The sequence below is a fragment of the Scleropages formosus genome, chromosome 17 (genome assembly GCF_900964775.1).
Source record: "Scleropages formosus chromosome 17, fSclFor1.1, whole genome shotgun sequence".
Lineage (NCBI taxonomy): Eukaryota > Metazoa > Chordata > Actinopteri > Osteoglossiformes > Osteoglossidae > Scleropages > Scleropages formosus.
In genome coordinates, this window is record NC_041822.1 from 14,005,401 (window position 1) to 14,032,232 (window position 26,832).

At 46.7% G+C, this 26,832-nt stretch overlaps 1 protein-coding gene across 2 annotated transcripts; it reads left to right on the top strand.

Annotated features, from left to right (window-relative positions):
• The first annotated feature begins 201 nt into the window (after positions 1 to 201).
• On the top strand, positions 202 to 26,766 carry ndufaf2 (NADH:ubiquinone oxidoreductase complex assembly factor 2). Of its 2 annotated transcripts, XM_018759415.2 has the most exons (4): positions 202 to 329; positions 17,145 to 17,231; positions 20,213 to 20,253; positions 25,733 to 26,766. In XM_018759415.2, exons 1-4 carry the CDS (start codon positions 215 to 217, stop codon positions 25,985 to 25,987), a joined length of 498 nt encoding a protein of 165 aa, XP_018614931.1. In that variant the 5' UTR covers positions 202 to 214; the 3' UTR covers positions 25,988 to 26,766. The 2 variants fall into 2 exon arrangements, with proteins under 2 accessions (XP_018614931.1, XP_018614932.1); XM_018759416.2 differs by lacking the exon at positions 17,145 to 17,231.
• Positions 26,767 to 26,832: the final 66 nt, after the last annotated feature.

The following is a 26,832-nucleotide window of genomic DNA, read 5'->3' on the forward strand; positions in this document are numbered from 1 at the left end:
ACGTACCGCAGAAAAACTGCCATTTTGTTTTACGAGGCAACGGTAGAACAACGACGCCGCTGATTGGTTGATACGGCTGGAACGAACCAATGAAAGCGCGGTTTATTCAAGTTTATTCTTCACTTGAGTTCTACACAGACCACTAGGCGTCTAATGTTTTCGCTGCAGCGTACTTTAGTATCAGCTGGTATTAAAGTGTGCAATCTAAGTAAATATGAGCCGGATCGTATCCTTCTTGCGGAAGACCTTGGGGATTGCAAAGCAGCATGTGGGGACGGATCATTTGGGGAATCAGTACTACTTCATACCCCAACAGAAAACATGGACAGGTGAGCGCCCCCCGTCCGTCTCTGCAGACGGTTCGGTAACACACCGGCTCAGGTACAGTTTACCTTCCCTGATCACTTAACTCTCGAGCATGTTCCTTTTCTAACTGTTCAGTTCAGGTCTGACACATGATGATCATCAGGAGTTACTTTTTAGCTAACTAAGCCTACTTACTTACCCCTTGCTCCAGTAAAAAAAAAAAAAAAAAACCAAGCTGTTGTCAAATGAGTAGATAATTAATTCTTGTAGGTAGATTAACACTGGAAGTCGCTGGGGAAAAGTATGAACTAAACTAGCTGAACGACCTTTTCGCTGGACCGTGAGTCTGTCAGCAACGTTAAGTTAGGTTAACTGTAACATATTAAAACACCACCGGGATGATTTTGCTATAAGTATATGATTAAAAGCATAAAAACGGTCTCGTTGAATTTCTGGTACAGAAAGGTGCGTTTGAGCAGCTGAGAATGGCAGCACGTTCTCTTAGGAGGTGCTGGGTGGCCTTTCTCGGGCGACCGACGGCAGTGTCGTAAAGTAGCTTTCCCTCGTTCATGTGTCGTGGCGACAGTTTCGCGCCCCCATTTCCGGCTGTCTGCGTAATGCCCGCTCGTAGGTGCGGGGGGTGGGGGCGTGGCAGGGTCAAACCAGCGTTTCAGACCATACCTCGTATGTTGTAGTGTGTGCTGTGAAAGACGTTAATGCTTGTGGGGTAAAACAAGCAGCTTACCATGTTGTACTGTACCTTCAGCGGGGCGAGCTGAACATAACCCGGCAGTGCCTGTTAATGCTTTAATCATGTCACTTTCACGTCCTCCACCTGCTGTCACGGGCGCGCGCTCGCACGCAGTCACAGGTCACACAAGTCACTCGTCCACGGTACACGCACGGTTGCAGCGCACACTAGGCAATTGAATCCACGGTTACAATTACAGTGTTGTGGCGAATTAAAGTACAGTGTGACTGTGCTGCAGCAGCTGCCTTCGTGATTCATTGCAGTTAATCAGATTCTGTGCGCTCGTGCGCGGCATTTACAACAATATAAACATGGCGGTACTTCAAAAAAATTAGTGTAATGGTCTAAGAAGCAGGCGCATTTACAATTACAACCTTTTTTTTTTTTCTGTCTTTATCTAATCTATGTAGAAACATGACCGTGTTTACTTACATCTGTAACTCTGCTGGTGTAAAATGAGTCAGTGACTTGTGGTAGCTGTTTGTGTACTAAGACTAAGTCTAAGCTACTAACAGTTATTTCCCCAGGTTCTTATTATACAGGTGGGTAATTTTTACACCATCACTTAAAGTAGTTAGCAGGTAACAGTAAGTACCTTCCTCAAGCAGGGATTCGAACACGGCTCCAACCGCTGCGCCGCCTGCTCAGCATTACGCTGTTGACCCATTACGTTTCGGTGCCTCTCCGGCCCGAAGCTGCGGCGAACCAGCTGGACCGGGGTGCCGACGGACCCGCCGTGTCCGTGCTCCTCGGGAGTTCAGATGGGTGCGGTCTCCTTGCTCTCTAATCGCCGAAACCGGGCAGCCGATGTCGATCCGCCGGGGTTCGAGGACGGGCCTTGGTGTGACTTTGCTCCAGGCATCGGAGGGGCCTTGAAGGGCGACCGGGACAGTCCTCCAAGAAATGATCAGCAGACCTTGCTATAGTTTACTGAAGCCTGAAATTGATTTTAAGTCCCTCTTTAAAAAGTCACTAAGTGCCAGGACTTAAAGCGAAGGGAAGTCTTCGATTTGTTAAATGCTTATCATATACACGCCCTTTTTGCCCGAGAACAAAAAAAGACCTAAATGCCCTTCATAGACAAATCTTTTATAAAGTGGCTGTCAGTTGGCTTTTATTCATTTTATATCTCTTTTTTTAATTTAAATTTAAATAACCAGGAGACGGGTGAATCTGGCAGCGCGTTGCCTCAAACCATTGTGAGGAACAGCGAGTTTTCTCCCAGCATCCACTGTCATCTGTAACCCACTGTTCTGCTGATAATTGTTGCTATTTGTCTAATTCATCAGCCATTGTTGTAGTTTCATTATTACAGAATGACGGGTTTCTGGATTAAGCGTTCCATTTTTTTTTTTTTTTTTTATGGTTACAATACAGCCGGGGAAAAGATCCTTTTGTCGGTTTCATAAGATTCACTAACAAATAGAGGAGCTCTTTCCTGCTTTATAGTGCACTAAGTCAGAAAGACTTGGTCTGAGTTGCATCCGCAGTTATAGCAGCCATTTGTGAATATGTATTATTAATGCATTTCTTCTCTGTTGCTTTGATTTGCATTAATGCAAAGTTTGTACTATTCAGGCTGTTAGGGCCTTTAACAGTCATAGCTTAGTCACCTTGCAGTCAGAGGACCTTGGATCGAATCCCCACTCCTGCTGTTGGCCCGTGAGCAAGGTACTAACCCTGAATTGCTGCAGCGGTGGGGGTTAATCATTGTAAATAGCTTAGCACAAGCAAGTTGCTTAGAATAAAATCATCAGCTAAACAAATACGAGCTTCGACGCTTGAGAAGACGAGAACATGGGCTCGTCAACAAGACAATTCGAGTCCAAGAAGGGCCCCCAACTGCTCGACTCTTACAAAAAGTGCTCTAATTGAACTGATACAGTGAAACGCATGGAGGAAACATCACTCATTTTGTGGTGGTGTTGTAGTTCAGTCCATGTCAACGCCTGGAGACCACATAAAGAGGGTCTCCAGAATGTTCATTTTGGGTTACTGTTTACAAAAATGCTTTTAATTTTCAGGATCCAGTTTGTCTGAGTTTAACACCCCAAATATGAAAATGCAGTGATTCCATTTGTTAGGAAAACCCAGAGTCAGACCGCAGAATGAATCATTTAAACTCTGAGCATCTGCACTTCACTTTCTTTCTGGAACTTTCCAGTTTGTTGGTGTCAGGTACTAAGAGCTGACAGAACAGCCCTTCTGTGAAACTGGACTTTAATCACTGACTTTGGGGGGGGGGGGGGGGGGTCTTTTCAGAGGTTGTAACTGAACACTAAATCTTTTCTGGAATGTCTTTGTACATGGTCTCATATTTGAGCCAGATGATTCCATTTAGCTGCTTTGTGGTGCTTAATTTGCACCACATATTGTACCATATTCTGTTTTATTCAACTTAATGTAATGTTTTGTTAGTGTTTATGTTGTTGTTGACAACGGCTGTTACTGGTTTTCTTGATACTTCTATTATTACAGTGCTCCTATGCATATAAAGATATCTTTATGCACGTCATACTTTTATATAAAAAAAACTTGTATATATATTTTTTTTATATATGTATTTCCGAATCTGCCTTTTATTTCCTTTGTTTTTCTACATTTTGTTACCTTAAGCTGCTGCCATATTTTGAAAACATGGAAACAGTCTCTAGTCCTAACAACTCTTCATTAGCATGCATTCTGACAGGCCTGCAGAGGATGGCTGCATCTCTGGGATGTCTAATTATTAGAAACTGAGAGGAAAATTATTCTCCACTGTGCTGCGAATACAGCTTTTTGGTATGTAACAGCAAATTGTGGTGTAATGGGTAGCACTGGTGACTCTCATCTCCCAGGCTGTGGGTTCAGGCATGGGTTTGAATCCAGGTGAGTCTGGAGTTTGCATGGGTTTTATCCGGGGGCTCTGGTTTCCTTCCACAGCAGGCGTGCATTTCAGGTGAACTGATGGCTAAATTGCCCTGTGTACGTGCGTGTGTGTGTGAAATACAAAATTGTAGCATAGTGTCTAGCTTTGTATATTGCCTAGAACAAAGGTCTCAGCTGAATATGAATTAATAATCAAAAATGCCAGTAGTGAAATTGTGCTGTTTTCTGATGAAACTGCTTGTATGCCCCGAGACCCTCCCTCCCCCCTCCAGCAGTTGCATCCTCATCCTGCTGGACTCGCAGGGAATATGTTGTTCTCTCACAGCTCCGTCTCAGCAGTGACCAGCCGGTCGAGAGGGACCTGTGTGCTGGGTGTGGCTGGGGTTTCCAATAGGGCGAGAAACAATGAGCTGCTCTGGGTGGTAGTGAGGTGTGACAGGGAGGAACTACTGTCCTTCCATCAGCCTCTTGCCATTGCTGCCCTGTGACCTGCAGGCACCCAGCATACCTGTAGGAGGCACTGATTCCTTTAGGAAGAAGCTCTCTGGTTGGCTGAGTCACTCATTCGCCATATATATCATATCATATCTTATACATTCTGTTACAAATACTAAACACATGCATTTGTTAGTTTCTGGGGTGGTCGTGTCTCCTGCCTGCAGTGACTTTGCAGTGTCTGCTCCCTCAGCGTCTCCCTCCTTCCCTCCCTCCCTCCTGCTCCATCTATGTCTGTCTGTCTGTCTGTCACATTTTCTAAGTGCCAGAGACAATTAAGAGACAGCAGTACAGAAGGATTCGTCATTCCTCGCTGCCCATGCTGTGGGATTGCAGTTTTATATTGAAATGTGCAGAATAATGAGAGAGGGGATGGGGGCATCTGGTCACCCGCAGTCTCTCAGCCCTTGTGTTGTAAAACCTGGAGTGTCATTATGCTACTGCCAGGAGTAATTCCTGCAGAAATAAGTGAAATTGTCATTATTTAACTCCAAATGTATGCCTGACTACATTTTTCTTTTTTTTAAAAAAAAAAAATTTCATCTCATCCTCTCTGAAGTCTTTGAAATACAAATTATGGAAATGTTAATATAATAACCCTGCGTGTCTTCTTGCACCACTGTGAAAATTGTTTTTTTCAAAATTGAAATGTCACTCAACCCCATTTCTTGGGAACTGAGAAAGAAGTGTCTCCCCACCAGAGAATAACTCCAGCCCATGAAGCGGTGTAATTCTTACGCTGGTTCCTCGGCTCAGCTGGTTTTACGACCAAAGGATATTGACCTGATGGGTGGCCACGCCCTGCAGTGTTGTAGTACAACAGTGTGTGATTTTAACAGCAGGATTAAAGATGTCACCCTTGCTGTGTTGGGGTGTCATACTCTTTTCTTTCCTTTTCCTACTGAAGGAGCACCTAGAGAGAAACCATGAGTAATAAGTTGGCTTTGCGCAAGACCCTCAATGTGTCTGATCCTCATTGTCCTGACAGTCCATATGACACATGCCAGCCTGTCAGAGTCAAAGCCATAATCTATCTAAATAAAGTTGTTTATGGATGTTTTTTTCCGTATGTTTAGATCAGCATCAGACATGCTTGGGAATATTTTTCTAACAGCTACGCATTGGTCAATTAACTCATAACTCTGTGCATCGAGTGTATGGAGCCAGCCCAGTCTGGAAGAGAAGGGGGTTATTTTTCTCGAACCCAATTTATAGTCATTCTTCTGTGCTGCCTTGCATGCCCCTTTTAAGGAAAGTTTTGATGGGTCAAAAAAAGATCTCGGGATGTTCCAGAAGGATCTCTGCAAAAAATACTTGCAGTGGCCACACACGACATTGTAGTGTACTTCATATCTGTATTTTTGGGGTCCCCACCCCCTCGGGGTTAAAACCCAGGACCCCCAGAGGTCGGTGTCGTATTAACAGCTAGTCAACAGTCCCCCATTTCTCTCCTTGTGGCTGATAAACGTCTTGGGTGTCAATTCGCAGCGTTGTATACAACACCTTTGGGTATTCCGAACCTCGCAAGGTTTTAATGTTCATAGAGCAAGGCCTTCAGAGAACCTGGTAGCATGCTGGAGTACCAAGGTCCTTGTCATCACAATGTCCCCAGTGCGGGTTTTGTGCCAACAATTGGCCCACAGTAGTTCAGCATGAAGAACATTGTTCAGCACAGTTCACACTGGCATGTTCTGGGGGCTGCGGACGCTCTCCTGCAGAAACACACCGGTGCACCCAAGTGTGATCAGAGTGTAAATATCCTTTTGGTGGCGTTTAGGGAACATGGCACAGAGAAGTAGGCTATATGATTGCCTCCCAGCGTTGGATCTGCTGAACCTAACGGAGAGCGCGGCGGGCGCTCAGGTGGGGGCTGCTGGGGGAAGGTGAAGGAGAAGGCTTCGGTTTCTCCTATGGCCCGACTCCCTCAGCCCCCGCCACGCCGCTTTATTGCTTTGACGCCCGAGTGATTGGACGAGAGAGCAAGCGCACGACATTCTCGCCTCAGGAAGCTGCTCTGGGATGCCGGCCTGCGCGCGCGCTCTCTCTGGCCGACCGCGCTGCCATCGCAAGCGCAAGGCACTGTGGGAAATTGCCCATTCATATTAATGGAGCAGCTGCATAATTGATGCCGTTTTTTATGCAGGCAGAGAGGCAGGCTGACATTATCAGCCCCTGCAGGAGGATTTGAAAATAATTGCTTCTATGATTCCTTATGTTTCTCTCCTTGGTGTTTTTGCCTCTTTGAGGTGCACTCTTTGTCTTGGAATTGATCGCTGCTCAATAACAGAGGGAGGAAAGGAAGGTTTCCTTTCATTTGGCACTGAAAGGATTTCTTTTTGTTTTTTTTAGGGCTGTATTGAAATGTCGGTTTGAAAACCGTGGGCGCCTGGCGCTGTGATAGCCTACATCTCCGAGCTACAGCCATCCAAACTCCGCTGTTCGGGATCAGAGCCTGTGGTCTGCTTATTCAGTGCTGCTTGTTTTGCTTTTCCCCCCTTTACCCTGGTTGCTGTGTAATTTTTAAGAAATTAAAATCCACTCCATTTCCAGAACATTCTTCTGTGCAGGAGGGCTTTTTGATCTTGGAGTCCCTGCCTTTCCGAGATAAACGGTGAGCGCGAGCGCCTCGCCTCCTCGGTGGCGGCCCGTTTCAGAGCAGGCCCACATCTGCCGTACGGCACCTCTGGAGCGGGATCCAACGCTGACCCAAAGTGTGGGGAATGTGGTGGTGTTCTCTAATTTGGAGCCACTGGCTCATCACATCTGTTGGGCATTTCTTTTCCTTTAAATACATATATTTATCCTTTTTCCATGGTTTTTAAGGTCAGCTGGAAAGAGGGACAGAATGTGCTTATTGGTAATTTGTCAGGGATGGCCTTTAAGTGTGTGTTTGTGTTTATTTTTTCCTTGGCCAGTCTTATAAGTGGTTTGTTTTATGTGTATTATATACACTTTTATTTCTTTCTCAGCAGTTTGAGCTGAAAAAACTGGGCTTACTGTTTTTATTTTTAGATGATCACATACATTTTTAGCACAGATTTTTTTTTTTTTTTTAAAAAATGTATGACTTCTGCAAAGCTCAAAATGCCATGTATTCTTCTTGTACAGAGAACCTTTTCAGTTCAACTAAAACAGCAGCCAAAGGTTTTCATACATTCTGACTATTGATGATGACTGTGCTTCATTTTAACTCCATTTTTATTGAGCTCTATGTGTGTGACTTCTTTTTATTCATTTAGCTGGCACATCCCACCCTTATTAATTTGTATTTAGCTAACACGGTTCTGTCCCCTCCCCCTCCAGCCTTGCGCCCTGTGTTGCCGGAGCCTAACATGGTTTCTCATGGTTCCTACAATGCTGGATACACAACGCTAAGCTACTTATTGCTGTCGACCCATCCACCCGACAGAGAAATGTGACACGCGCTCAGTCGGGCCGGTTTAGATTCGCCAGTTCGCCTGAAACGCATCTTCGAAACGGGGAAACTGGGCACCCGGACAAAACCCAGGAGAACTTAGGCAGAACATGAAAACTCCGACCACACCGAGCCAGATTGGAACCCATGTCCAAAACCCAAACCAGAAGCGGCGAGGCACCTGTGCTACTGTGTACCTCCATTTATACCGCAGGGTATTCGGGGTAAGAGTCTTGCTCAAGGGTCCTAGAGCGGGATCAGGGATTTGAACCCAGGTCTGTTGTTTGCGAGGTGATGGCGCTGACCACTACACCACCTGCCGCACCAGGTGAAGGCTGCGCTACCAGCTGTTCCTTTGTGTGTTTTTCATAGTATTCAAAGGTAGCGGTGCGGTGCGGTGCGGCCTGTACGGAGAGTCTTTGCGGCGCACGAGCCGCACGGTGCGGTTGGCAGCCTGGTAGAGACATGTGGGGCGGTTCTTTTCATTCGTGGCCGAGGTGCCTGCGCCATTGTCGCAGGTGTGCTCCGACAACATGGTGTTCCCTTTTGTCTTCCCTCGGTGCAGAAGCGCAGCCAAGACAGACGGTACAAAAGACCCAGCTTTCTCCAGCGTTCTCCAGCTTTCTCCTCTGAAACTCGAGCTCCGCTGAAGCTCTGGCCTCCAAATAATATTTGTCTCAAATAAATATCGGAATTGCGTCGGGCAGCCCAGAAAAGAAATGCGGTATTGTGTATCTGAGAACTATAATGCAAAAAAAAAAACCTGAAAGAACGGTTGATCTGTCATTTCCGTCCAAATTCTCTGTTTTTAATTGGAGTATTTCTACTGGCAGAAGCGAAAGGGAACAGACACGCGAATTCTGAAACGCTTCGGTTTTTAACACGACACCAGATGGCTTTGTGTCACCGCCATCGCGATTCAAACCGACAATCTGAGAGGAAAATATTGCAAAGGAGTGGATTACAGTCCAGATTTCTGGTCTGTCAGCCACCAGTCCTCCCCTGGGTAAAATTAAAAAGTGCAGCATTCTGTTTGACTGCCATCTCAGAATAAACATTAAACCACACGTATTTATTAACTTGTTTACTATAACGGGGGTCTGAAATGTACGTTGTTGGAGGGATTCTGATATCTAATGAATTTTTTTTTTCTTTTTTTTTTCTTTTCTTTTTTTTTTTTTTTTTTTTTTTTAAGCTTTCTGACTGAAAATGAATGGTCTCTGCACGCTGAGGGAAGGGTGATTAATGACTTCCTGTTTCTAGGAGCGTCGAGGTAGAAGAGGAATCTCGAGCTTGCCTTTTGAGGCGTTGAGAAACAAATTCAACGGTATGGGTGTCGGATCGAAGCGAAGGAGATGCGTTCGGGTTCCGATGATCGCGTTTTTCTCGCGCCTCAGCGGCGTGTTTCTTTGACGCTCTCGCCGCAGCGCCGTCACAGTGAAACGCTAATCGCTGTCGTTTGTTCGACTAGCGTTGAGGACTCGTCGTAGAGGTGTCATAATTGGGGGGGGGGGGGGGTGTATTTTTTTTTTTTTTTTTTCCCCCAATTTTATACGTTGGTCATGATCCGCCGCTTAGGGGAATCGATAGCGAACGTAGCTTTCGGTGCGTAATCCGCAAAGAAACGCTCTAAAATGGCTCCCTGGAACCCGAAAGAAGATGAGCGTTAAAGTGGAGGTAATGAAAAAAGCGCGGGTGGGTTCAGTTGGACCAGAATAGACCGTTGGGTGTCAGTTGCCGCTCGTGTTTCTTCGTTTGCATCGTTACAGAAGTTGAACCGTTAAGTAAATGGTGCCGAAAGCTGCGCGTTGGGGAGTGGAGCTCGGTCACATCCGGACCCGGCCTCCGTCCATCCGTCCGCCCTCCCTCCGTGCTCGCAATTCCCGAGACGCGGCAGTCCTCCTCCTCTTCGTGTCCATGCTGTACCTCCTTTCAACTCCCGCCGGAGAGCCACCAAGCCAGCCGGAGCGCCGTCGGGCCCGTAGAACGTATAATAGCAGCCTTGCTGCCTGTCTGTGGCGACGCGCAGCAGACAAAGGGAAATGAGTACAAATTACAAGATGCGGACATGGCCACCGGACGCAGAGAGCGCAGGCGGAGCAGCTGGGGGAAGAGGATGGGCTGCGCTCGTACCGTGGAGAGGGGAACGTCTCTGCGTGGTGGCGATACATGGCTGCTTCTGGGAGCTCCACAGGAGGAACCCCCCCCAGGAGCACGCTACGAAACTTCTCGATGTTCCGCTTGTTGCTTTGTCTCCTCGCGGCCCTAAACCTAAATTCTACCTTAGCCTCGGTCCTGCTGCACCACCCACCAAAGAGCGGAGTCGCTGAGGAATGTGCACCCTATCTATGGTATTGCATTGCTTCTTTAGCACAGCATTTACCTTAATCTTTTCCCCCTTTACATTCAATGCACGTCTTCATTCGTTTCGCATGCCAGGAAACGCATAATAATGGATTGGGCTTTTTAAAGCGTTTGCGCGAGAGAAAGGCAGCGATTTTTGTTTTGTCTAAGTTTTTAAGCACTTCTAAGCAGTAACAGTTAAACGTGAAGTGATTGTGTTTAATAAGTTTTTCTTTTTTACGGAATAGATGAATTGAATATTCGATGAGTTTGGCCAGCCTCTGGAAAGACGAAGAGGAAAGGGAATAAAATGGAAAACCATTCATTCATCTCCGCTGCTCCAGTCGATACAGTTGAGAAGGGCCGCGCAAATATTTGTAATTGACATTCATGATCCGGTGTGGTGCTGGAAAAAGACGGTGACTCACTGTAGTTTCCCAGTGATCGTTGCCCGAACCGATGGAATCGATAGCTGCCGTGGAGCTGGAAGGCGGCGCGGGGCGTGACGGACTATTGGCGTTACGGGCCAGGGCTGATGGCCACAGACGCTTGGCATGGTAGGCTGCCTCTGGCCCTTAATTGACACGCAAATGGTGATCCCGCAGCTTTTTAATAAGCGCGCTCTCACACACTGACAGACACACACTCTGTCTCTCACTCACTCTCATTCTGTGCCCCCCCAATTTCAGTAGCTGCTTTCAGGTCCAATTAGGCGAAGCATGGGGCAGAACTGGAGGCGGTTGGAAAGCTGATCGAGGCAGAGATGCCCACTTTGCGGACAACCAGGGCAGGCCAAATTGATGGGCGGGGGATGATCTGGCATCACTGCCAGTGTGGCGCGCCCTCCCCAGGACATTCCGCCTCTGCCTTCGGGGCCCTTTGCGAAGCTCATCAGTGGCAACAATGACATCGGGCCCAGTGGTCTGACAGCTTAGTGTGCTATGGCCAGTCTGCTGAGTGACACCCCTGAACACCAATGGGCATCCTTTAGGGAGCAGAGGCTCAAACGAAAGGAACCGGCCTTGGCATGCCAAGTGTCCACTGGGCAGCATCAGCGAGCCCTAGTGTTGAGATCTAATGACCCCCCACCGGAAGAGGGATGGCCCTGTCAGATCTTAGCACTGAATCCAGAGCCTTGCACCTTTAGTTTTGGTGTGAGGGCAGTGGAGGGGGGGGTGGCTTGGTCACAAGACAGATTGAAAGTGCTGCCCAAAAAAAAAAAAAAAAGGAGTAATAATAATAAAATAATAACGTTGATTTTAATAATGGTAATAGAGGCTCCTCAGCCGCCAGCTGCTCTCTCTAAACATCTTGACCTGTCGCCAGTCAATTGTTTCACTTTCTTGTAATATGTTTAAGTTGAAACATTAATTTGTGAACAATACCGTGTCACCTTCCCGATCCATTTCGTCGATTTGCCCTCCGTGACACCCAGGTCAAAAACAAGACTTTGTGATTTTTCTGTCTCTTGACTCTGCAATCATTTAAAATGATAGTTAAGCTGAATTGTTCATTCATTTAAAGAACATCTTGCACATAATTGTGGTTTGTTAGTTCTGCTTTACTGCATCCTTAGTGTAAATTTCTTACATCACTTATTGATTTATGCTTTTTTTTCTGTTCCACACAAACTGCCTTCTTTTTCTTATCAGGACATTGCTGGAGGTTAAGTGCAGTATTAATCATTTATATGAAACTTTTCTAGAATTCTGTATGATGCATAAATTACATTTCCATGTGATCCTGTCATTTTGAAAACCGCTCTTCGGAATCTAATAGTTTAGCAGTCTTCTCCCCTTTAATTCGGATTTCTTAGTGTTTAGTAGCCTAATTGAATTTTGGCTCAAAAGAGTTATACTTCATTTACACTTCTGTGAATTAATTTAAGATTATTAAAGAGTTTGTGCGGGTGACTAGTCAGAGGGATTGGTCTCAGAGGGACCATCCCCTCTCCTGTAAGGTGTTTTTGGCGCGTTATCCACAGCCCCTGCCTGGCGGAGATGAGCCCAGCCAGACGGAACCTTCTAGGCGCCCGCCGACGGGCCGTCAAAACCCCGAAGAGAAGTCCTCTGCGGCTTTCTAAACGCTATACTGCTGTACACGTTCCCCTCGCAGTGAGGAGCGCCCTGCTCTGCAGCAGCTACACGACATGTACTTCACTGTTCCTGTCCCCTGGGTACTGTACTGGTGTTGGTACCACGGTACAGGAGCCACGATGCTATGGCTGTGTACCGCCCGCTATACAGAACTGGGTTTCGGCATCCAGCACTTTTTAATAAATGTTTCTCAATTCCCTTTCTGAAGGAGAAAAATGAAGAGGGACAGTTTGTCTTTGCTAAGTCCCTGTACACTTTCCTAATACAAGAAATTGAGCTTTTTTTTTTTTTTTTCTCCCTTCTTTTTTTGTGTCTGAGTCTGGGTTGTGGGGCAGCCTGTTTAAAAATACATAAATAAATAAATTATGTATTATATTTCTAAAACGTGTTTCCAATACTGGTTGCACTGGACAATTTGAAAGCGAGCAGAGGGAGTTGGGGGGGGGTTGGAGACTGGCAGACATTTACAATTCAATGCACACATCATCCCCACAGAGAACGTCAGATTGTTCTGACACCCCGTCTGAGGTCCGGGAGGAAGATGGACGTCTCCCGAAATCTGCAGCTGCTGATTGAATTTTATATTTTCATAAAGGCCGTGGAGAGAAAGCAGCTTGCACTGGGGGAAGGAAATAGGCACAAGCACACGTGCAGACATCCCATTGGTAATGAGGCATATGCTAATCAGCAGGGATATCCTATTTCTATTGCGGAAGTGTGAATTCGAGCAAATCCATGCGTCCCGCCCAAGTTTTTACCTGTTCCCGTACTTTTTTGTTTTTTTTTTTTATTTTATTTTTTATTCCATGAATTGGTCATCATGGAGGTAGTAATGCCTTTAGGAGGAAGTGTAGGAGATGGGGATTAATTGATCTCTTAGCCAGAAGAAATTAATTAATATTAAGTCAACACAGATGGGTCCCAGCGAACATTTTAAACTCCATTGCTCCTGGTGGATTACTGGTTAAGGTCCGAGCTTTCTGTCTAATTGGTGCTCAGCAGCCCAGACTCTCCTAAGCGCTGTGTAGAAAAACTCATAATTTTTCATCTATTGCATATTCAAAAGGGAACCATTTAAAACTTCACTTGTTAAATACTGTAGTTGTAAACACGACTCCAAATATAGGGTTTTAAAAGTAAAATGCGTTCATTATCAATAATCGATGCATCCGCTATCAGTATCTGGAGAGGAAACCGGAGCACCTGGAGGAAACGCTCATGAACACGGGGAGAAAGGCAGGCGCCACACAGTGAGCCACATTCAAGCCCGTGTCTGAACCCACAGCCCACGAGCTGTGAGGCACCACTGCTACCCGCTGTGCCACGTTAACGTCGGCGTCGGCAATGACCGAAACGGTAGCGTACCCATGCGGGGTATTTAGCCTGTTCACGTCTTTAAAACACATCCGTGTCTCCGGAAGTGAAGATGCTAGGTGTTATTTCTGCACGTTGTCTGCACGGCCCTTACGCTACATACGATGCATAATTATACCTGGTTATTGGTGAAAATTCAGCTTCTGAGAATGATAGTTAAAAGCGGTTTTGCGCGTGACCTCGCGTGACCTCCGCTGCTCTGCATCTGAAAATATCTTTCTATATCGGTGTGTGCATCTGCCCTTTCTGTCTCGCTGCCGTCTCGCCTCTCGCGACCCGCACGGTCCGAGCCGCTCTCTGCTCGTCGAACCGAGAACCCGTCTTTTGCGTATCGAACGCGAATGTTTCGGTAATCGCGCTTACCTTTCGTGGCCCGACTTGCGGACCCTTCCGCCTTTCGAGAGCTGTCTGCCCGGAAAGAAACTTTCACCTCTCGCTGTGCTTCGACAACTACAAGACCTCGCGAGTATGGAATGGAAAAACTGCGGCAGTGGTCTCCGAATCGAGTTAGTGTTATTAATGGGTACGGACTGGGCTTAAAATGAAAGTCTTAAACAACACTATCGCTGGCCAGCTCTGAGAGAGACGGCACAAATTACAGCTGAAGGTTGCATAAGAGCCTCTCCCTCTCCCTCTCCCTCTCGATGCTGATGTCTCAAAATACTGGATGGAATCTGGGAGAATTCACCAGGATTTTCACATCGCGTGACACGGGAATAAAGAGCCAGGTCCTCGGCAGCTGTCTTTAAGAGCAGTTTCCGGCTGCCTTTCCAGTGCGGTCTCATTCGGAAAAACCACCGAGAGCGAAGCCGGATAACGAATTTATCTGAATTTTTCTTATATCGTTCTAATTATTTTGTCTTAAAGAGCACCCCGGCGCTTGTAAAACGGTCCGTACCTTTATATCAGCGGCGAATGGATCTGTCCAACTCGGCAGTAATTTTACTTTCTGTTACTTGGAAAAGGTGAACAGGGAATATAAAATTGACCCCCGCACGTCAAGGAAGGGCTTACCGTGCAGGTTTGCAGGTGATGGCTGTGTTACATTTAAAGGCCTTTTCACTGTTTTTATTCTTAGAGTACTGGAGAGTAAAGAGCGGTAGATTACTGTTATATACTAAATTACTGTCTTTTACATTCTTGTACCAACTAAAAAATGTTCGCGTCGACAGCCGTGTAGCAGTTTTATGGAAATTTTTGAACTTTACATGTTTTTACCTGGTGTGGACTCCGTTTTAAAGTGTTGGCCTCTTTTTCTGCTTTCTCTGTGTAAACAACAAAGTGTCAGTTTTCACAATATAACAGGAAATCTCTATTTTTAATTCTTGAAGAAAAAGAAAAAAATCCTTTCACTTATTCGCAGCCAGGTTGTCTGAACTTGCAGATGTTCCTCCTCTCAAGCGGAGCAAAAGAAAAGGCTGTCACTCCAAACGTTATCTACAGATAGCGGTTGCCATAGCGATGGTCTCCCGCGTAACTGAAGAAATCGGGGAGGGGAGCGCGTGCGCACAGGTAGCGGCATCTGTATCCATCATCTGATCGCTTGGTGCTACTCGGTCTTCATAAACGCGTCCATTTGCATGAGCTGACGGCTGGTACTGCACGGTGCAGCAAAAACAAAAAAGTGTCTGCGAAAAGTGGAAGGAACGGCGGTTCTTTCGACGTCTGGACTCCACTCGCATCAGTAGGATGTAGACACGATGCAAATGAAACGCACACATTTTCAGAACCGCTTGTCCCATACAGGGTCGCGGGGAACCGGAGCCTACCCGGCAACACAGGGCGCAAGGCCGGAGTGGGAGGGGACACACCCAGGATGGGACGCCAGTCCATCGCAAGGCACCCCAAGCGGGACTCGAACCCCAGACCCACCAGAGAACAGGACTGTGGGCCAACCCACTGCGCCACCGTACCCCTTGCAAATGAAACATTTAGGCTGAATTAAGCTAATTACCTTTTGGCTAGTTGTTAAATTGAATTTGCCAGTAATTGTGCAGTATATATATATTTATGTGGCTTGGGGTTGTGACGAAAGGGGTAAATAAACTTCCGGGACGTTTGGTTTGTCTTCATCCCATTCCGTCTCGCGAGTCAGCTGACTGCGCGGTCGTAGCCTAGGCCTCTCGAATAACGAACGGGACCGAACGGAGGCGAGGAGAGACCTCGCTCCGGCTGCCACGGCAACGGTCGCCTCCCTCCCGTTGTCCGTACCTCCCGGCTGGGAAAGAGTGGCGTCGGGTCGGAGCCGATGAGCGCGGCCCTGTCCCTCCCGCTGGACGTTTGGAGTCTGCGTCGGCAGCATCCTTTACCGTGAACTCCGAAAAGGAGGCGGTTGGCGGTGCCTGCTGGAGGAGGAGGTGTCTCCCCCACCCTCATTACTGAGCAGAAGGGCTGCCGGTTGGGCACCGTGCAAGGCCGCGTGGAAATAATACGAATACGGTATTTCCAATAGAATATACACGCAGCCGCTGCCGTCGGCGCTCTCCCCATCCCTCCATTTCTCTCGAAAAGAAAAAGGCGGTAAGAGCTCAGCGAGCACTTATTCCGGACCTGTGCGCACACTGATGCTGTTAAGTGAGGTTACAAATTGGCTTGGATGGACAGATCCATACTAAGTAGGTCAGTTACCGAATGTTTTGTGTCATTTCTCCCGGTTGCACAGCGCAGTTCATGCTTCAAAGGCCTGCACTTTATGCACCACTACATTTTTGAGTTCTTACAATGGGTATAAATAGCTTCTGGGGTTTCATTTATGTGTAGGATATAGGCTCGGTATGTAGTCTGACTTATTAAATAGTTACCGTGAAAGCGATACGTATGGAATTTATGCGTAGGATATACGGACGCTGTCGTTTTGGATGAATGCAATATTGATCCGTTCAGGGTACGTTTGGAGTTGTGCGGTGCGCTGATCTATTATGTGTGAGGATTTACGCAGCCGGGTTTCCCCACCGTTAAGGATAAGGGGAAGAGGCCCGCCGCCGCCGCCACAGCCCCACCCCCACTATGAATTTTTATAGCCCTCTGTAATTAGATGCAATATGTCCGTTTGCTGGAGGGGTGCTCGTCACCCGCACTGTACGCGCACGGCAGCCCACCTCCTGGCTGCCAGGCTCGCTGTCTCTCATCGGCGCGTTCGAGCTCGCGGACTCCTCCCCCTCCGCCCGCTCGACTCGCAGAATCCCTCCGTTCCTCCGCGCAAGTCAGCAGAACCCGGAGAGTGATGCCGAGCTCCTCCTTCGCATGCGATGCGGAGTTTTTCCGTGTGCTTTTGGCGGGGTCGCTGCCGGGCTGGGCCGTGCCGGTCCGTATTTACGCAAAGCTGCGGCCGAGTCCGGGCGCGAAGCTCGGGGGCCCGCGGGCCGAGCCTAATCAGCGTAGCTCTGTCAGCGCAGCCGAGTGTATCATCAGAAATGCATGTGCCAGGCTTCATGTTTTAAACATTGCCTTCCTCTCCCCCCCCCCCCCCCCCCCCCCCCGCGCCTCTGTATTGCAGGGCGGACCATTCGGGCAAAGAGGCTGGTGGTGTCCAAGATGACGGAATCTGAGTACACCGAAGGAAGTATACCTTCAGAGTGGGATGGTAATACTGAGTCCTGGGGAAGGGGCACAACTTAGTCTTGTGGTTAGATTAGGGTACTGTGTGTGTGTGTGTGTGTGTGTGTGTGTGTGTGTGTGTGTGTGTGTGTGTGTGTGTGAGAGAGAGAGAGAGCGAGAGAGACAGAGGGTGAGAGCGTGTCATTGTGTAAGAGGCAATTTTAGAAAATAAGAGATAAGCACGAATGAATCATAGGCATCTTAGCGGAGGAACGTATCTGCCGTAATGAATAAGGTTGTAAATGTCTAATATTCAAATGCCTTTATCTTTTAATAATGTCGGCTACGTTACATTACATTCAACCTTATTCATATTAATTGCTATTTATATATCGCCTTTCTGAGAGGAGGGGTGGGCCATCTGTAACAGTGATCCCTGCTGGTCACTTCCTGTACTGCACATTTTAACGTTTCAAACACTTACAGGTGGTCCCCGATTTACGATGGTTCGACTTACGATTTGTCCCGCTTCACGATGGTGAGCTGGCGATAGACATTCGATAGAAACCGTACTTCGAAATTAGAATTTTTGCTTTTTCCCAGGCAAGCGATATGCGGTGCGATACTCTCTCGCGATGCTGGGCAGCGGCAGCGATCCCCATCTCCCGGTCTGTCACGCGGAGGTGTGCATTAGGTGTATTAAATGCATTTTCGACTTAAGATATTCTTGATTTCTGATGGGTTTCACGCAACGTAACCCCGTCGTAAATCGGGGACCTCTATATCGAAAATGACTGAAATTACTGCCATTGTCCATTATTCATATCCTTTTTATCGTCTTGTTTATTTCCTGAACGGAAAATGATCAGTCAGAAGCTTATGCCCACGATGACTTACAATGTTAGGTTTGCATACGAAGCTGCTCGCACCTATTTACAAATTTTATGCTACAAAGAATTAATTGTGTCTCTTCAGGATAGCTTGCTCAAGACAAACATGATATACTGCAGGTATTTATCACAAGAGGTATGGTGCCAGGTATTCGCGAGTCACCGAGCTGTAATTCCTTTCCCGGATAAAAGTAAAACCCGCGTGTCTTGCCTGTTATGATGAAACTTGAAGTTTTTTTGAACAGCCGACGTCTCGTACGCGGCTTGCTAAGGAGATGGTTCGGTTTGAGCATCGTGAGGATGGTTTCGAAGGCCCTCGTGTAACTCCACGGTGGACGCCACGGGCCTTTCCTCGGCCGAAGCCGAGCGCCTGCTTTGCACTTCGCGGTCAAAGACACCCATCCCATTTCTCCCCAGAAAGACCAAAGAGACGGAAACCGGGGGTCCAACACTTCGGCGTACTTCACGCGTTCTGAAGACGTCCCTTGGGCCTCGGAGCGGAGCCGCGCTCGTGCTGCCCCGCCCAGCGCTTGGCCTAGGAGAACAAATATGTTTAGGCTTACTGGTGCATCTTTGATTTGATGTCTTAACAGGTTGGGCTCTTCTGGCTCAAGAGAGCTGCCAGACATCGGTTTGAAAGTGTGGGTCTGTGGTCTGCTTGATGATCTGCGCCGTCATTACGTCGGCCTCTTTAAATAGCCTCTTATGCTATGTGACGCTTCGGCTGGAATCTGTTCCTTTACGGCAGGCTTCTCACCAAACAAGTTTTGATTTTTTTTTTTAATTTTTTTTAACACCACATCATTAGATGCTCGCCAGGTGGTCATCCAGCGATTGGCGCCGTCGCCGCTTCCTCTGCACGCCTCCTTCCTTGCACCTCCTTTCGTTCTTTTCACTCCCGCCCCCCTTTCCTCCTCCCCGAGTGTACCATTTAAGGCTTAATGCAAGCACTAATTGTTGTGCCCGCACCCGCGCTCATTGATGTGCGTTACACAGCGGCTCGCTGTTTGAGGCGCCGTGAAAATTTCTTGCATGCTAATCGGAATTTAAATGAGCTGGGGATGAAAGGGAGCCGGAATGCCGAGGTGCTGGAGGGGATGAGCAGTTAGTTATCTCTGGCGGGGTCCTGGCCCTGCGCGTGCGGGCGTGTACGCCTGCGTGTCTGCATGTCACTGTGTGTGTGTGTGTGTGTGTGTGTGTGCGTGTGCGTGTGCGTGTGAGAAGAAACGGCTCGGGTGACACTCCCCACCTCCCTGCTATCTCCCCCACAACCCACGCCTGAGCGCGAAGATGGAGGCGGCGCTCGGCGAGAAAGCAGCTTTAACGGTGCGAGGAAGACACTCCGTTTGGTCGCATCTTCAGTCATGAGCTTGACAGCTGAGACCCCAGAGGATAGCAGAGCCCTGGAGGAATGCACAAAGCAGGCATTACACCAGTACATTTTTTGTTGTTGTTAGTCTCCGCATTTTCCGATTTTGGATTCTGCCTTTTTATTTGAGCAAATTCGCTGTATCGTCCTCTGGATCTTCAGAGGAAGAATGCTGCATATGGACCGCGTTGGGTCTATTTAAACATGAACTTCCCCAACAGGGAGAATGGGCAGCATCATCCCTTAACGCTAGGGCTTCCTCTCCGCTGCTTCTCCGACACCCACCCAGCTCTCCTGAAAAAGTACCACCTTTTAGGAATACGGTGTGATTATGTGATTAACAGTCCAGTGAGTTAATAGACCTTTTTAACCGTGGAGATCTGTGGAAGCCACGGGACGTTATGAAGGTTTGGGGTTCTGGAACCACCTATATGTAGTTGTTCAGTGGCGACAGTTCTGCTGCCACACGTCGTACCGTTGTATTGCTTTCATCGTCAAGAAGGTAGGGGAAGCAGGTGGTGTAGCACCTCAGAAGGGCTCCGGGTTCGAATCCCACTCTTGATGCAGTACCCTTGGATATGGCACTAACACTAAACTGTTTAAAATTACTTCACAGTATGTATGGATAAGGAACTTTGTGTCTTAGCATACAAAGTGAACATCGGAAGCTGCTTCGGAGAAAAGTGTCAAATAAAAGAAAATAACGGATGAGAGTCTTGCTGTCGTATGCATTGGGTCCGTAATGGGATCTCGCTGCTCTGCCCACAGCGTGGATTCGTGGGAGGAGGAAGGACCCGCCGACACTGGAGGTGAGCTTGTGGGCCTTATCGTCATCTGTACGTGTGTATGTGTGTATGTGTCTGTGTGACTGGTTAACTGGATCGCTGCGAAAGGGCTGACTTCTAGAGGTTTCCACCAATGAAACTCTCGGCAGGTCGGCGGCTCATGTGTAAAAATGGGAAAGAGCCCCCACACACACCTGAATCAACCTTGAATAAATTGTCAACTCAATCTCCAAAGCATTATTTCTATTTGTTATGTATTCCTACAAATAAGTACTTCGATAAATGAAATAAGTACTGACATTTGTAGTTAGTCTAATTTGTTTGATCATGTTCATACATTTCTAGACATATTAATTCGCTTGGCAACTGCTTTGACTAACAACTGCATATTTTACATTTACATTACATTTACATTTATTCATTTAGCAGATGCTTTTCTCCAAAGCGACGTACATCTCGGCGAAAATACAACTTGTGCGTTGTGTTAAGAGAAAGAACCATAGCTGCAGACATGTGATTCTTAAATAAACCTAGTTTGTTACTTTCCACTCGATGTTCATCGATCGAGTAGGTGCATAAAACACAGGATAGATGAATCCTGATGACCTCCTATGAAATTTTTTTTTTTTTTTTTTAAGAATAAGGTACAAAAATAAGCAATCGCGTACAATGCCGGAGTAGCGGCTGTGTAAAGGCCTATCTGGGGAAGATCATTAAGTTAGGGTGCATGAATTTTAAACATTTTTTACATCTAATTTAAATTTGGGATAAGTTTGTTTAAAAATGGGAAGAGGTAAAACCCGTCCGTCAACTGTCATGCCGGAGAATTTATTTCCAGTGGTGTGTGTGTGTGTGTGTATCCGTATTGTTTGGGCCATGTCTTGTGTCATTCTTCTACTGTGGGTACGATTCTAGCTAAGGGTGCATAAATGGGCTGCGTCTTTGCTTTGGCGTGGGCGTAGCTTTGCGTAAAGGTGCACGAATTGGGCCCTGTCCTTGAGCCGGCGCGTCACCGTGCGCGCGTCTTCCTTCGGCAGGTACTCCAGTGCCCGTGCATTTGTCTTTGCTTTCTAGTAGAGACATGTAGGTTTGAGGCCATTCGTGTGGGTGCGTCCACTCGACGCATGGGGCGGGAACCTTTTGTTTCCCAACTGATGCAAAAGAGAACAGTGGCGACATCATGGGAAAAGAGCACAGGTCCTGGCAAGCCAGAGTCTTTGAAGGTTGTCTGGGCTTGTAGGTCGCCAACTTAAACTGAATTATTTCATTTAGGGCGAGTAGTCAGTATACTGCTTAATGACATGTTCAAGTATAATTGGGAAAAATGTCGCACTGATTTATCCCATTGAACAGATTGCGGAAGGAGATGCTCAGCACCAACGTTAAATGTGCGATCAGTTGTGCTGAAGAGAAGCGTGTGGATGTGTTTGTGCAGTCCTCATGGCGTATTAAGGTTTCACACGTGTGGTCCACATTCCTAAACTGACCTCAAGCCACATTTTGAAAATTTGATGCAGCAGGTCAGTAGCCTTTAAACAGAGACAGAAAGCATGTGGGAATCGTACGGACCATGTGTGTCTGAGCCGGGAAGTCGGAGCACGGAGCACGTAGATCAATTCAAGTGTAATATTAATATTGTCAATAATTATACTAGTAATACAAATACTTATTGTTACTTTTACATTATTTACATTTATTCATTCACCTGATTCCTATACCAAGGCAACTTCCAATGTTGGGTTTGTTAATTAAGCTCTTTACAATAACGTACACACGGAAGCGCGATGGCGCAGCGGGTTTGGCCGGCGCCTGCTGTCTGGCGGGTCTCGGGTTCGAGCCCTGCTTGGGATGCCTTGCGACGGACCGACATCCCACCCTGGGTGTGTCCGCCTTCGGCCTTGTGCCCTGCGTTGCCGGATAAGGCTCCGGCTCCGTGCGACCCCGCTTGGGACAAGCGGTTGTTGGCGATGGATGGATGGATGGACGGACGGACGGACAATAATGTACATATTTATACAGCTGGGTTTTTTATACTGGAGCAAGTCAGAGTAAGTACCTTCTCAAAAGTACTACAGCAGGAGCAGAAGTTCAACCGTTGAACCTTCAGTTACAAAATAGTAGCTCTAACCGCAACGTGCGTCCTCCCCGTTAAAGATGTGGGCGAGATGAGGTGCAGCACATGAGGCATCACAAAGAGTAGACAGCAGCGTTAGGTGGTAGCGCTGCGGTCGTCTGCTAGAATAAAGCTGAAGGATACAGTGGGTACTCCAGCAGTAACCCTGTCGTTTCCCACGGTCCGTGCGCTACCTGCTGCCCGTGTGCAGTGACAAGGCAGAGGATTGGAGTTCTCGTGCGCTCTGCCTCCAGTCGTCACTGCTGCTCAGCCTGTGCGGCGTGTTGCGCGTCGTGCCAGAACGGCCACCGCACACCTACACACCAGGTGCGGTGCAGAGAATAGGGCTTATTGGATAAAAAGGAGCGATTAAGAGACAAAGACTGAAATTATGAAAAAGGAGAAGTTGTGTGGCCAGTTGTTCCTGAGCAATCTACTGTAAATAAACCAACCTGGAGAGACGTTAACAGAGCCCCTTTATTAATCCAAGAGCATCTCCCTACCCGCCCTCTCCCTTTTTTTGCCAGCTGTCATTACGTCGTTGCCAGAGCGTTGTCAGATATGATTTATTCGGACTGGCTGTGCCTATAAGCTTCCTCTGATTTATCCTAATTAAAGGTGGAAGGTGCATTCCAGAAACATATCTTGACCCCTTCTGCAGTCCCTAAAGAGATGTTATCCAGGTCAACAAATTTATTGGCAATGAAACCCATAAATAACAGATTACACAATTTACTCGGTGTTTCTTTTCACCGACTGAAGCTTTTTGGCCCAAGTTTCATCTCACCTATCCTCACTCTGAGAATCTGCCAGCACCATGCTGTTTTCTTTCTCTCTCTTAAAATCTGAAACTTCTGGAAACTTCTAGTAAGGTTCTTTATGCCTTCATTTAGCGGGGGGGTTTCTATAGCCACCTCTGAGTTACAAAGGCCTCTTTTGTGCGGACGTTCACTGAGGTTTGATATGGCATGAAGTGCACTATTTCTGATGAAAACCGGAAGAGACTTGGAGAAGGAAACATGCATCATCTGGAACCTGGAAAAGAGGGTGTTTGACAGCTAAAATCTCAAACCTCATGCGCAGTAACATCCCGGTGTGTTGTGTTTCATCTGGTTTCTATGCAACTTGACATTTTAGACAATAGCAAGAGAGCTGGGCTTATTGGTTCCTGGTTTTTCAGGCTTTCGCCTGGAAAGGTGTGCCTTGTGGCATTGTAATGAGCTCAGCAACGGGGTGCAGATAGGAGCAGAGTGCACAAACTCGGCGAGTGTCGGCAATTCCTCCTGCACCTCAGCGTCTCTCCTGAAACTTTCGAACATGACGGCCTTGGTCTGACATAGCATGTGTGTCTGAGCGCAAATAGGATCCTTATTTCAAACCGAGGCCCAGATTAAAGCAACCCTCTAACCCTCTCGCCAGTTATAAATTACGGGCCCGGCAGCGCTTGGCCGCTGGCGACTCTCTCCAGAGCTCCGAACCTTTCCGTCACGAACAAGAAAAACAGCGTCTGATTGTTCCACAGACGGCTTTGATAAGATAAGCTCTTGCCTGTTGGCTCCACAGCTGCGTTCTTCCCGTCTTCCTGGTGGCGGCTGTTCGGCACATGTTTTATAGTAAATAAATACACGGGGCCTCCCGGACCACGCTCCAGCACACTGACTGATGATATTCCTATGGTTTTACCACCTTCCCCTCCCCCCTTTGGCACATCATCAAAGTCCCTGTAGGTGAGCCATCGATCGAGATCATACAGGGGTTATAAAATTTGATGAAAAGGAACATTTATTTTCTTTTTCTTTATTCCGTTACTCTCTTATCGGTGGAAGCCTCTCTGGAAAGTACAGTTAAGGGGCCCACTACTAATACAGACCAGATCTGAATGAAGTCCCAAACCTAGGGTCAACTCATATGGTTTTCGATGCTTTCTAGACTATGGAGTCATGGAAGTTGCTCAAACTGATGCTTGGGTGGCATACTAACACTATATCTAATAGTGTTGCCATTGAATGAAGTATACCAGTCAAACTCTAAACTTTCGTTAACCTGTTAGGCTGCGTACGGTCACATCGACTATGCCATCATAGGGAAGGAGGCTGTAGATTTGAAGATGAACTGGTCTGATTTTTTTTCTTACCCAGACAGTTGCTTAGGGTTTTTGTGGGAGTATGTCAATTAAATAATGAAAATAAAAATGTAATCATTCATTACTGCTTTTCTTCACGCATCCTTCCCCTCCAAGTTATTATGTAGGGTTTCTGACAAGTCCCCACACCAAACAAACCTATTCATGTTTTCCTAAGAAGGTTTGCTTTTTCTGTGTGCTTGTGCCAGGTTTTCCATTTAACTGCTACTCCTCCTTGATTGATGTACCAGCTCCAGCATGGTTCTGCACAGTTGCTCTAGCCTCTACTCATGTTCAGCAATTTTTTAGCACCCCACCTTGGTTTCCCAGCAACCAGTAAGTCTTGGATGAAATGGAGACTGCATCTTCATTGGTGTTTTTCTTGCTTAGCAGAGTGCTGAAATACTCACCATTTATCTTTTTTTTACATCCAGGTTCTCAGGTAGCTGCTACTTGAGAGACATTTGGATCAATGCAGCAATAAACCAACATCTTACAGGATGAGTGGGCTCTGAAGTGTGGTCACATTAGTGTTCGTGGTCCAGACGACTTTCTTGTAGGCTACTGTTAGTGTTGTTGTGAAATCTTTCACGACATTTGAGGAGAGGTGATTAGACAGGAAACACGCATGCCTTACCCAACTTCACGCGGAAACAGGACGGGCAAGGCTGTCCCTGTCCCAGTCCAGCCCATCTAGCTAATGTCTAGTCTAAGTCTGATGAGTGACCCATTGTTAAGTAGTGTCTCTAGCAGTGTAAGTCACCTTGGTGAGTAAGGTGTGTGGGCTAGTAACACTACATAGTATCCATGATTCTAAGTCACTTTGGAGAAAAGCATCTGCTAAATGAATAAATGTAAATGTAAGTCCCAGCGGAGAACACTAGGCTGCATTCTCTTCTCTAGCCACCAACCTGCTTTATGTAATCTTTGGAAGCTCATTCATGCTGGCAGGCCTGCGAGGGCAAGGAGAGGGGGTTTGGGTAGTGCTGTGGTGTAGCAGTCATGGTGGGGCTGTGACTGGAAGACAGGCCTCCCAATGTGAAGGGCTGCAAAATCAAATCCTTGGGCAAGAATATCAGTCTTGTACTATGCGGCACTAATTAATCTCAGTCGCTGTGGTTAAAAAGCCAAGACATCTAAGTGTGTTATGGAATTTGCAAAATTGCAAACATAAGCATATAATACATCGGATGTTAGCATTTTTAATTGATGTGTAATAGTGGGACACTTTCTGCTGCTCTTCATCTGTGTGTGCTTGATCTGAGCAGGAGCTGGAGAAGAACATGCACTACAGGGAGCAGATCAAGCAGAAGGCCCGTGAGGCACAGGAAAAGGATCTCGCCCTACAGGCCAAGGAGTATGATGAAGGCCTGGTGGCACGTCCTGCCCAGACACTCATCAAGGGACATGCCTCTGCCACACACTTTGGCCAAAACCAGACTAGTGAAGATCCCGTTAGCACTGGAAACACCTTCCAGCCAGGCTCGTGGACACCTTCCAGAAGTGACATGACCAAAAAATAGGTGTCCTAAACTTGGCTGTGCCCAGTGTATACTGTATCTGAAAGATTACACAATAAAAATTAATATGCTAATAAGCTGCAATTACAAGACGACGGCTGATTCCTCAAAGGCTCGACGGAAACCATCAAACTTTGTCCTCGTTATTAGGGTGAAATTGCATGATATACCAGGTAACTAACAATTTAGAAATGGATTCCTGTTAGTCTCATTTCCATTGTTAATTCATTAGCGCTTTCATTTTTGATTCAACATTTGTCCAACAAACTTATAAGAGGTGTGTCACTTATGTGAAATAGGCACAAATGAAATGCTTTACCTCATTTGAGTTTTTTGGACTTTTTCTTTTGGGACAACAGCTAGGGCTATAGATTGTACCCAGTGCAGTTGCAGTATAACGGCAAGCAAACGTTCATTTACTTGCAGGTAAATATTTACATTCTCTCAATAAACAATGGGCAGATGGTAGAGAGGTTCTTCATCTTCATGTGACCAAGGATGATCATATACTCCACAGATGACTATAGACCTTCACATGTACAAAATGTATGTTATAGCACAAGAGGTTTAGGGCTTAGCCGTGTTTTCACATTTTCATTTTTAAATTACATGTATTAATTTAAAAACCTCTTTCTAAAAAGACCTGTCCAGAAAGCAAAATCCAACCTAAAGAGAAGTTTAAAAAAAACATTCAAAGCCATCAGTTGACAAAACAAACAGGCCTGCCTTAGACTTGTTTTATCTTGGTGGTGTTTTGTGTGTAAAGTATATAAATAAGTGTTCAGACATGAAGCAATAAAAGCAACATATTAATTTGTTTTTTTGTAAAAAAAAAAAAAATGTTTATT